This window comes from Polypterus senegalus, chromosome 2 (genome assembly GCF_016835505.1).
Source record: "Polypterus senegalus isolate Bchr_013 chromosome 2, ASM1683550v1, whole genome shotgun sequence".
NCBI classification, from domain to species: domain Eukaryota; kingdom Metazoa; phylum Chordata; class Cladistia; order Polypteriformes; family Polypteridae; genus Polypterus; species Polypterus senegalus.
In genome coordinates, this window is record NC_053155.1 from 48,961,467 (window position 1) to 48,974,749 (window position 13,283).

Below are 13,283 nucleotides of genomic sequence, written 5' to 3' on the forward strand. Positions count from 1 at the left end.
CTTGCAACACCAAATTGGTTGCATTAGCTAGTTAAGCCTTGATTTTCATAGACAGATGTGTCCAATCATGAGAAAAGGGATTTAAGGTGGTCAATTGCAAGTTGTGCTTCCCTTTGACTCTCCTCTGAAGAGTGACAGCATGAGATCAATGCAACTATCAAAAGATCTGAAAACAAAGATTGTTTAGTATCATGGTTTAGGGGAAGGCCACAAAAAGCTAACTGTCAGTTTCAAGTGTAAGGAATGGAAGGGCACAGTTGCTGTTAAACCCAGGTCTGGCAGGCCAAGAAAAATACAGGAGCAGCACATGTGCAAGATTGTGAGAATAGATACAGACAACCCACAGATCACCTCCAAAGACCTGCAAGAAAAACTTGCAGAAGATGGTGTATCTGTACATCGTTTTACACTTCAGCGCCATTTGCACAAAGAACATCTGTATTGGCAGGGTGATGAGAAAAAAGCCCTTTCTGCACTCACCCCACAAACAGAGTCGCTTGTTGTATGCAAATGGTCATTTAGACAAGCCAGATTCATTTTGGAACAAAGTGCTTTGGAAAGATGAGACAAAAAGTGAGTAATTTGGTCATAACAAAAAGTTCTTTGCACGGCAGAAGAAGAAAACCGCATTCCAAGAAAAACGTGCTACCTACTGTTAAATTTGGTGAAGGTTGCATCATGCTGTGGGGCTGTTTGGTTAGTTCAGGGACTGGGGCACTTGTTAAAGTCGAGGGTCAGATGAATTCAACCCAATATCAACAAATTCTTCAGGATAATGTTCATCAGTCACAAAGTTGAAGTTACGCAGGGGCTGGATAATCCAACAAGACAATGGCCCAAAACACAGTTCGAAATTTACAAAGGCATTCATGCAGAGGGAGAAGTACAATATTCTGGAATGGCCGTCACAGTCCCCTGACTTGAATATTATCAAATCTATGGGATGATTTGAAGCAGGCTGTCCATGCTTGACAGCCATCAAATTTACCTAAACTGGAGAGATTTTTGTTTGGAAGAATGGTCAAAAATACCTCCATCCAGAATTCAGACACTCATTAAAGGCTATAGGAGGCGTCTAGAGGCTGTTATAAGTGCAAAAGGAGGCTCAACTAAATACTGATATAATATCTCTGTTGGGGTGCCCAAATTTATGCACCTGTCTAATTTTGTTTCTGTTAATTCAATAAACTTAATGTCACTACTGAAATACTACTGTTTCCATAAGGCATGTCATATATTAAAAGGAAGTTGCTACTTTGAAAGCTCAGCCAATGATAAACAAAAATCCAAACAATTAAGAGGGGTACCCAAACTTTTTCATATGACCGTGTGTGTGTATATATGTGTGTATATATATATATATATATATATGTATATGCATGTCTGTGGACTGTGGGAGGAAAACGAAGTACCCGTAGGAAAACCTATACAGACACTGGGAAAGCATGCAAACTCCACACAGGGATGACCTGGGGCATGAACCCCGCCTTCCTTGTTACAAGCAGAAACAATACCAATTGTATCGATTGCTGGAGTACAACATGGTACAATGCCTCATCAAGGACATGATGCCATCACTGCCACTGACTAGTTATAGTCTTTGCCCTCAAGCAAATACATTTTTGTTATCCTAAGATTTACTTCTTTGTGCATTATTTTTAAACACTTACAATTGTGTGCATTTGTCACCAAATGTGTGTAAACATGCATTGACTCACAGACAAAACACTGTAACTAATAGTGCCCAATGTAACTTGTGGAGAACTATAATAAAACACTGTGCATTGATGAATATGTCACAAGCTGGAACAAACCAAAATCATGATTAGTGCAAAACAGTGCCTGACATGGGATAAAAAAAAAAAATCTCAAAACTTTTAAAAAAAAAAAAAAAAAGCGAAAAGAAAAATTATTTGGTTCCGTTTTCAGATTTCTATACACACTAATGTATAAAAAAGTGTGACATTCTGGATAAAAAGCAGTACTAAAAAGATTTTAAGGTCCTATAAGCCACATTGAAATAGTTTGAATACTGCCACTTACAACCATTACTACCAAGTTTGTGAACACATTTGACAATAAAAATACTGGTAACAAAATATTCACTAACACTTGGTGAAAGAATATTGAGTTTCAATGGGTATTTTTTTCACTTTGTAAATTATGCAAATTCAGTGCAAAACTTTTTCAAATAATTTTACATAATATTTATAGTTAAATTTAACATAATGAATTAATGTGCAATGATTTTTCATTGTAAAAAATGTCTAGTATTTTAAAATAAAATTCTTGAAATATAAAATAAATAAACAAGATTTAACACATATTAAGGATATGATCACTACTAATACAATAAGAAGTGCTGCAAATATTACTGAAATATAATCTCCCTTTGTTAGGTTTTATGAAATGCTGAATAGTGGTGCTTATGTTATGAATCTCCAAAAATTTTAGAGTATTTATATACACAATTCATTCATTCATTCATTTTCTGCCATGCCTGGCCAATTAATCTAGAAGTAAATACAGTGGAAAAAGAGGAAAAAATGGGTACCAACCCTTAAGATGCCACCAGTCCACTAAATCTCCCACCAATTTTTCATTTTAAATAATGGTTAACTAATGTACGATGATGTTTCCAATAAGCTATTAGATAATAGATTTTGAGAGATGTATGGTCTCCCATAATTGCTTATGACCTACTTCTTTGTTTCTGAAAAACAATGTCACTGTTTATAGTTCTTGATACTGGAATCTACCGCATTTTTTTGGATTCATAAATTTTAATACAAAGGGAATGGGAAATTTCAGATCAATTTATGTTACAGAAGAGAAAAAAATGCAGCTGTTAAAAGCTAAGGTAATTGCATAGTGCAATTCATGATTGGAAGTCTTTGCAGCAAAGACCATGTGTGGGGAGTATGTGTTGCTACTAAGCTCTGCACAGTTTACATACAGCATAACTATCAGAAAACCATGAGTAAAAGCAAATGGAATTTTAACAGATTAAGTATCTACTGCAGTTAATCAATCAGTGATAATGGCACAAAGATAATAAAGTTTTCTAAAATAAATTACTTTAATACATCAGACTATTATGCCTCCATTTGCTCTTATCCAAAAAAATAAAATAAACATACAAAGCAAAAGACTGCAGATGAGGTTTGATATTTAGGATGGAAAAAGGTGTCTGATAAGGAAGGATATGTTTTATAAGGAACATTTCACATTACAATTATAACATGAGGTTTAGAGGAACACAAGCCAAAGGCCTGAACATTGCCAAAAGAGACACAGCCATACTGGTTTGCGAGGATGATGAATGATCATTACTTCCTTCTTCATGGTTCTGATGGATGTACAATATAGAAGTGAAGAAGGAAAAGGCTGATATTAATAAAAGTGCAATAGAAATACTAAGGTACCATAAGTATATTTTCTGTTGGTCTTTACAATAGTATTTTAGGAACAATAAATGAAGAGCTTCCATCATGATTAGAGTCTGGGCAAAACAGACCCCCATCAAAAGCTAGAACTTGAACAGGTCAGAGGTTAGGAACGGATCTAATTTTCCAAGACAAGTCTAAAATAAAATTCAAACTTTCTTGGCAAATCATGCTTATAATGTACACAGTCTGGCATGGCATAAGACAATCACGAACACCTCCTTTCAAATGTTCCAAGTTTATGTCAGCTGTCCAGTCCTTGTCATAGCCAAACACTTTACTTTCACAGCTTAGCATGGCTACTCACATTAGCAAGGATCATATATCCCGCTAAGAAGTTAAGAACTCCCTGGTTGTACTATTACTGTTAATTGAACATGATAGATTCAGGGTCTTGATTTGCCATCTGGGCCATATGTCTGAGAACATCCTTTTTAGTTATGATACCCAAAAGGCGCCTAAAAAGGAAAAGAAAAAAAAATTATATATATGTAACAAGAAATTGTGACAGTTGTTTTGTCAGTCCCAGATACACAAGCAGAAACCTAGTACCATCATTTTTAAAAGGCATAGTCACAACCTGTTTTAATGTCATTTTAAACCAACATTATAACAAAAAAACAAAAGTTGCTTTATTGGGTAAAAGTGTTTCATGACTTAAGAATTCCAAAACATAAGGCTATATTGCAGTTGAAAACCACTGTGCCCACAGCATGCGTTTCCTCTTAATAACCATTAGTTATTATCCATTCATTAAAAGGGAAAAATAATTATTTTTTATATATTAACAATCAACACAAGGCATACACAAAAAATGCAATTCAAGCAGAAAAACACCATTAATTGAATACCGGAATCTTGGCCAATGAATAAGGAGTAGGTGGATCTATAATTAAATTAATTTCCTGTTTATACCCTGCACTGATTTGTCCAGAAGCATTTAGCAATATTTGAGCAAAAAATGCATGCACTTTTCATTTTGCTAGCTTACAACTGGATACCTGACATGTGGAGTATGCATTATGAGTAACACAAGTTTTTTTTTTTGGGGGGGTGGGGCGCTTTGAAATTGTTCTCTGTTGTCAAGCATTAGTCAACATAGATTGCCTTTTCACAACTAACTCAGTCATGAGATTTAAATTTTCAAATCATTCCTACAAAACACATGGGGTGAGAAATATTTTAAAAATATATCATTTTTACGTTGAGTATTCCTTTAACTCTCATATCCAGTTCAGGGTCATAAGGAAAGTTATCAAAATTGTCTGATTAAGTGATGCAGGTTAAGTTATTCAATAAACTACAATTGTCATACTATTAAATTTTCATAAAATGTATTATTGACATAACACATAATTTAGAAGTCTGAAAATATAAAAGTTTGCAAGTTCTCTCAGTGTCTTCATGGGTTTCCTCCGGTTCCTCCAGTTTCCTCCCACAGTCCAAAGACATGCAGGTTAGGTGCACTGGCGATTCTAAATTGTTCCTGGTGTGTGTGTGTGCCCTGCCCGGGGTTTGTTTCCTGCCTTGCGCACTGTGTTGGCTGGGATTGGCTCTTGCAGACGCCTGTGACCCTGTAAGTTAGGATATAGCGGGTTGGATAATGGATGGATGAAAATATACAGTATGATCTATAAAATGGAAATACCTTAAGCTTTAAACAATTTTTATGGTCTTGTCCAAAGGTATCATAGAACTTACTGAGCATCAAAGCTGTTAGACACAAAGGAATGCAAACCCACCTTTGAAGGAACATACAGTACATAGCGCTACAGCTTTACTATCAAGGTATTGCTTTCAAGTACTGTATATCAAATATAGGGTAGTCAATTTGACAATTGTTTGTATGTGGTGCCTTTATGCAATACTGTCAAGCATATGGACTTTATGGCATGGATGAAAATGTGAAAAGTCTAGGAAATTTGAAATGTTTATGATAATCATAGCACATGAAAACCTTTAGTGGCATGTTGTGCATACTACCATGAAGTCTAAGAAAAATGACAATTTTCTACAGGATAAATCTGAGAAGCACAATATAAATACACAGGCAATTATTTTATTGCCATTAACAATGTCAATTTTATATAATTTGAAGTTCATACAAACAAATCATTATTAAAATCAGACAGCCTAAGGAAAACTACAGTCATCATTCCCTACAGCCCAACCAATTTAACAAAAAGACACTTAAGACTTTTCATCAAATTATTGCAGAAGACAAAGTCAAGATGTTAAGTTTATGTATTTTATAACCTGTAGTAATTACTTTTATGAAATCTGATATATCTGCTCTACAGTGACAGCATCTCTTGTGCTATGTGTTGGAAAGAAGGAGAGTGAAACTGAGGGTGGGGAGGCGGGAATTACAGGTCAGAAAAACTCTTAATGGCTTTATACTAAAAAAATAATTAATCTAAAAGTTTAACCAGTGATTTTACAAGTGGTACACAGTACTTTTTAGCTGTTTCCTTGCCTCACCAGACAGACTGACATTTCAAACTGTTACGGAAAACATAATATAAGCATTTGGAATCTTTACATGTAGAGTTAAGACTCACAAAAAGTGAAAACCCCAATTTATGATGTTGAAAACTTAAAATGTTCTTACTTTAAAACTGTAACTGAAAGGGAAAAAACATTTATATTGAGAGTAAGTATTAAAGCACTAACCTTACTGAGAGTGAATAAACCTAGGCAATATATATATATATATATATATATATATATATATATATATATATATATATATATATATATATATATAGATAGACCCAGAAATGGGGAAATGTTAATTTTTTTTTTTGAATTTCTTAAAGTTATCAAGAGTATTGTAAAAATTGATATGCATTATTTTCAAATCGTCAAATGCAAAAGTGAGCAGGGGTGAAATTTTTTTTTTATAATTGTCCTCTCTGAACTGCTGGTCTTTGACAACTTAGTCAACTAAATATGCTCAATATTGTAACTGGACTGTATCTTTTGTACACTATGTTGTTACTTCATGTGCATTTATTATATACTTTGGAATTTTAATACAAATATAATTACGTTCTATTATTTTGTGTACCATATAATAGCAACTTATTATAAAATCAAGTCTGTAAATTAAAAAAACAAATGACGTACTGTTAGAAAATCATTTGCACAAAGACGATTAATGTATAAAAATGTATAGAATGAAAAGAAAAAAAAAAAGTAAAATACCCGCTGCGAGTGACAAGGCACTGTCGTAGTCCCAGCTTTCTAAAAATGTCCACCACAGTTTCCATTGGAGTATGATCTGTAACAGTGAAGGGACTGAGATTAAGAATTCGGCGAAGCTTGAGAGGTTGGGGACTACTGGCTGGTAACTGTGGCACATCTTCAATGAAATAAACCACAGAGTTGCTCACTACACCCTCTTGTTTCTGTCTGGCATTTTCTAAATATATATAAAAAAAAAAAACAAATTATGATTACTTGACTGACAACTGTTCTTCCTTAGACTTAAAATTATTTAATATCAGGGATACAAAATGTGCTTTACAAAACATAAACTGTTCAAACAGTGTAGTATATTATTAGTATAATGTAAAACTAACACAAATTTTGAAAACAATGGTCAAATATATTTAAGTAACTAAATATAACCTTTACAGTGTATATTGTATTTTTGTATCTTTTAAACTTTCAGCCTGAAAGAACTACAAGAAAAAAAAATCTGATTAGGCAGTTATGTGTGATGAAATTTAAATTCAAGCTACATGAGACAAAAGATACTGAAAATATGAAAAACATCACAGTTCACAGAACAGGCAGCATTTTTGAATGAAGGGAAAAATGTGTAAGTTTTCCAAAACCACTTCTGTCACGCTTTAGGCCATGGTTCACAAATCCTGATCCTGCAAATAAACAAGTCAACACAAATGGGAAAAACACCCTCTTACAGAGGACACTTTTCCAAACTGAATCATCAATAGCTAAAATGTAAAGATATAATGTTGGACAGTAATAGGACATCAGAACTCATGAGGGAAACCCAATAAAACAAATGAAGAACATGGAAATTATTATCTTATTATAACAAGCTCCAAGAATCATGAAAACAATTACAAGTCCAGCTGGTTGATCGCCTGTAAGTCAACAGAATTACAACTATTAATACATTTATAAGTATGTACAGTGCATCCGGAAAGTATTCACAGCGCATCACTTTTTCCACATTATGTTATGTTACAGCCTTATTCCAAAATGGATTAAATTCATTTTTTCCCTCAGAATTCTACACACAACACCCCATAATGACAACGTGAAAAAAGTTTACTTGTGATTTTTGCAAATTTATTAAAAATAAAAAAATTGAGAAAGCACATGTACATAAGTATTCACAGCCTTTGCCATGAAGCTCAAAATTGAGCTCGGGTGCATCCTGTTTCCCCTGATCATCCTTGAGATGTTTATGCAGATTAATTGGAGTAAATTCAGTTGATTGGACATGATTTGGAAAAGGCACACACCTGTCTATATAAGGTCCCACAGTTGACAGTTCATGTCAAGAGCACAAACCAAGCATGAAGTCAAAGGAATTGTCTATAAACCTCCGAGACAGGATTGTCTCGAGGCACAAATCTGGGGAAGGTTACAGAAAACTTTCTGCTGCTTTGAAGGTCCCAATGAGCACAGTGGCCTCAATCATCCATAAGTGGAAGAAGTTTGAAACCACAAGGACTCTTCCTAGAGCTGGCTGGCCATCTAAACTGAGCGATCGGGGGAGAAGGGCCTTAGTCAGGGAGGTGACCAAGAACCCGATGGTCACTCTGTCAGAGCTCCAGAGGTCCTCTGTGGAGAGAGGAGAACCTTCCAGAAGGACAACCATCTCTGCAGCAATCCACCAATTAGGCCTGTATGGTAGAGTGGCCAGACACAAGCCATTCCTTAGTAAAATGCACATGGCAGCCCACCTGGAGTTTGCCAAAAGGCACCTGAAGGACTCTCAGACTATGAGAAACAAAATTCTCTGATCTGATAAGACGAAGATTGAACTCTTTAGTATGAATGCCACGCGTCACATTTGGAGGAAACCAGGCACCACTCATCATCAGGCCAATACCATCCTTACAGTGAAGCATGGTGTTAGCAGCATCATGCTGTGGGAAGGTTTTTCAGCGGCAGGAACTGGGAGACTAGTCAGGATAAAGGGAAAGATAACTGCAGCAATGTACAGAGACATTCTGGATGAAAACCTGCTCCAGAGCGCTCTTGACCTCAGACTGGGGCGAAGGTTCATCTTTCAGCAGGACAACGACCCTAAGCACACAGCTAAGATATCAAAGGAGTGGCTTCAGGACAACTCTGTAAATTTTCTTGAGTGGCCCAGCCAGAGCCCAGACTTGAATCCGATTGAACATCTCTGGAGAGATTTTAAAATGGCTGTGCACTGACACTTCCCATCTAACCTGATGGGGCTTGAGAGGTGCTGCAAAGAGGAATGGGTGAAACTGGCCAAGGATAGGTGTGCCAAGCTTGTGGCACCATATTCAAAAAGACTTGAGGCTGTAATTGCTGCCAAAGGTGCATCGACAAAGTATTGAGCAAAGGCTGTGAATACTTATGTACATGTTATTTCTCAGTTTTTTATCTCCATATATAATCTTCATTTGTTACTCACGGATGTCAACAATGTGCCGGAATAACAAAAGGGGTGGTAGACAGTGTTACGCTGGTTAGCTCCTGAGGCCTGGTTAGAGAATGAGATTGCCGAAGATAAAAGGTACGTGCCTACGTAACATATGAATGAAAGAAAGACAGTGGGTAAAATGAATGACAACGTAACAGCACGTTCCGGAAATTATTATTGTTACGTTGTAGCCGGTGAGTGCTGCGTGCCTCACAGTTGTACCGTGGCTTACTCACATGTCAGTGAAAAGATCCCTATTTATACTATAAAAAACCTGGATACCTATGTGTATCCCTTTTATAACCATTGCTCCATATATATTGCCTTACTCTTTGGATTGCCACAAAGCAACCTGCGAGATTGGAGAAAGGGTGAGAAGAGATCGTGAGAGGAAACGACAGCGTCGTGAAAACGAGACGGACTGTGAACAGACAGAAGCAGAAATGCTCCTACACCATCACATAATTACGATTCGGACAGGGATTCCGAGTAGGCCATTCCTATCGAATCAATATCCAAGGGTTTTCTTTTGTAATTTTGTTTCCCTACAAAAAATCATAATGCTGTGCGAGGAAGGGCCCAGTTCATGATTGGTAGCCGCATTTAACACTAGAATTACCAGAGCCTACGAAAAAACTCGTAATTCCGTCCCACCTTAAATCGCTTCTTAAAATCGTTCACAGCTCTCCACCAGCGTCTTTTGTCATCTAAATGTGCTGATAAAAATCAGGCTGCAAGCAGCCGGCTATTCCATCCCCCCAACGACTTAGAACGTGCACAAACTTCTCCCAGCTCATGCCTTGATTGATTATCTAGGAGTGAAGTGGAGTTTTAGAGTGGAAATAATAGATCGTTATTTGGAATACACGCATTTCACGTGTGTTCCGTTTCTACAGTAATCCGTGTAAACACATTTTAAAACAGAAACGTTTTCATATTGTAGTAGTAAATGACAAAATGTAAGCATAAACTATATAATGTATGAAGCCTGAAGTCCAAATATCAAACACTTTCACAAAAGGTACACATATAACAGAACAAGTATGCTGTTATTCAAAAAATAACTGCAGAAAAACCCACCTTAGCATGCCATATTGACACGCATTTACTGCAGCTGCCACAGTAGCATAATGGTATCAGCCGCTTACTGGTATCCAAAAGCTCATGAGTTCGATCCCACATGGCTCAGTTTTGAGAAGTAAACTGCTCTTATTCTTACTATTTTAGAATAAAAACATGCATTTGATTTCAGTGTGTAACAGCCAGTAATTTATGATACTTGTAAAGGTTAGTTTTTTTTTTATTCACTTTTCATTCTCAGTCTCAGTCGTGTTCAGGATCCTTCCCTACCCCCATCTGAGAATGCTGTTTTCACATAAAGATGCGCTGTAGCTCTGCAGCGTACTTGTGACTGCATTCTCGTACCAATGCTTGCGAACTGAAGTGCCTGCGTGCACTTTTCGTGGCATTACACGTCTATTTTTTTTAGCATGCCCGTGTTGCTCAAACACAGGAACATATGTTGGTGTACAAGAATAAAAACCAAGTGCACTTTTATTCTAGACTATAAGTGAAGAAAAATAAAGCAAGTTACAGTAGGCGGTTGATACGACAGCTTGCGTGGTACAATGCTAAGAACTGCTGATTTCCGATCCATGCTATATAAAATCATCACATTCAAATATTAACAATTTCCACACACCCTTCCTACATTCACGACATGTGTACTTGTTGCAGTGTACACATCTCTCTGGGCTATGGTTCCTATTACACTGAATGAGCACCTGACATTGTACTTTCTTCCCTATATAAATAACATTCGAGTATAGCGCGTCTCCAAATAAATCACATTCGAGTATAAGGCGTCTCCAAATAAATCACATTCGAGTATAGCGCGCTCCAAATAAATCACATTTGAGTTATATAGCCTTTATGTGAAAACAGCATTGTCAGATTGGGGGGGGAATCGTGAACGCGACTGAGAGAATGGAACTGAATAAAAAAAAATGACTGAAATCAAATGTATGTTTTTATTCTAAAATAGTTAAGTACATGCAATATTATTTGAAAACGAACAGCGTCAGATCAGGTTTGAATACACGCCGACGCTGAACTCCCCTGTCTATCTACATAGTAATAACAGTAATTTTATTATTATATAGGAGCTTCCCTGTCTGCCTATCATATAGTGCCTTTCCTTCCTACCTATCTATATATCTATCCCCTTAGCTGTTTTTATATATCTATTATACAGTGCCTTCCCTGTTTATTTATATATATCTAGTGCCTTCTCTGCCTGTTTGTCTGTCTGATTGCATATAGCGCTGAACTTACTGCTCTGTACTTTTCTGTCCTCTGCATGTCCTGGAGTACAAAAGAAACAGCACCATACAGCAACATGTGCGAACTGGCAAGATCGGGGAAAAAACACGCGGGGTCACTGATTACAAACCGCAAGATGAATGAAAGAGACAATATATGTAAAAACATCATCGCACTAATGCAATATTATTTGAAAGCGAACAGCGCCAGATCGGTTTGAATATGCCCGATCTGACGCTGTTCGCTTTCCAATATTATTGCATGTACTTAACTATTTTAGAATAAAACATACATTTGATTTCAGTCTTTTTTTTTATTCAGTTCCATTCTCTCAGTCGCGTTCACGATTCCCCACCCAATCTGACAAAGCTGTTTTCACATAAAGACGTGCTATAACTCAAATGTGATTTATTTGGAGACGTGCTATACTCGAATGTTATTTATATAGGGAAGAAAGTACAATGTCAGGTGCTCATTCAGTGTAATAGGAACCATAGCCCAGAGAGATGTGTACACTGCAACAAGTACACATGTCGTGAATGTAGGAAGGTGTGTGGAAATTGTTAATATTTGAATGTGATGATTTTATATAGCACGGATCGAAATCAGCAGTTCTTAGCATTGCACCACACAAGCTGTCGTATCAACCGCCTACTGTAACTTGCTTTATTTTTTCTTCACTTATAGTCTAGAATAAAAGTGCACTTGGTTTTTATTCTTGTACACCAACATATGTTCCTGTGTTTGAGCGACACGGGCATGCTAAAAAAAATAAACGTGTAATGCCACGAAAAGTGCACGCAGGCACTTCAGTTCGCAAGCATTGGTATGAGAATGCAGTCTCAAGTACGCTGCAGAGCCACACGCATCTTTATGTGAAAACAGCATTTTCAGATGGGGGATAGGGAAGGATCCTGAACACGACTGAGACTGAGAATGAAAAGTGAATAAAAAAAAAAACTAACCTTTACAAGTATCATAAATAACTGGCTGTTACACACTGAAATCAAATGCATGTTTTTATTCTAAAATAGTAAGAATAAGAGCAGTTTACTTCTCAAAACTGAGCCATGTGGAATCAAACTCATGAGCTTTTGGATACTAGTCAATGGCTGATACCATTATGCTACTGTGTCAGCTGCAGTACGTAAGTGTCAATATGGCATGCTAAGGTGGCTTTTTTCTGCAGTTATATTTTTGAATAAAAGCATACTTGTTCTGTTATATGTGTACCTTTTGTGAAAGTGTTTGATATTTGGACTACAGGCTTCATACATTATATAGTTTATGCTTACATTTTGTCATTTACTACTACAATATGAAAAACGTTTCTGTTTTAAAAATGTGTTTACACGGATTACTGTAGAAACGGAACACATGTGAAATGCGTGTATTCCAAATAAAGATCTATTATTTCCACTCTAAAACTGCACTTCACTCCCAGATAATCAATCAAGGCATGAGCTGGGAGAAGTTTGTGCACGTTCTAAGTCGTTGGGGGGATGGAATAGCCAGCTGCTTGCAGCCTGATTTTTATCAGCACATTTAGATGACAAAAGACGCTGGTGGAGAGTTGTGAACGATTTTAAGAAGCGATTTAAGGTGGGACGGAATTACGAGTTTTTTCGTAGGCTCTGGTAATTCTAGTGTTAAACAGGGAGCCCTTCACAGACAACTTTAAACACGCACAACGTAGTTGGGCGCACATGGCTAGTTTTTAATAAATTTGCAAAAACCTCAAGTAAACCTTTTTCACGTTGTCATTATGGGGTGTTGTATGTAGAATTCTGAGGAAAAAAATGAATTTAATCCATTTTGGAATAAGGTTGTAACATAACAAAATGTGGAAAAAGTGA

The 13,283-nt window shown here is 36.5% G+C and overlaps 1 protein-coding gene across 1 annotated transcript in view; it reads right to left on the reverse strand.

Moving 5' to 3' along the window:
• Positions 1 to 2,763: 2,763 nt before the first annotated feature.
• Positions 2,764 to 13,283, reverse strand: part of LOC120522885 (H(+)/Cl(-) exchange transporter 4) — a 48,353-nt gene continuing 37,833 nt past the window's right edge. Inside the window, exons 11-12 of the mRNA XM_039743643.1 lie at positions 6,654 to 6,870; positions 2,764 to 3,904 (exon numbers count right to left, since the gene is read on the reverse strand). Of these exons, the coding sequence (XP_039599577.1) occupies positions 3,814 to 3,904; positions 6,654 to 6,870 (308 nt within the window). The 3' untranslated portion in view covers positions 2,764 to 3,813. The remainder of the gene's footprint in view (positions 3,905 to 6,653; positions 6,871 to 13,283) is intronic.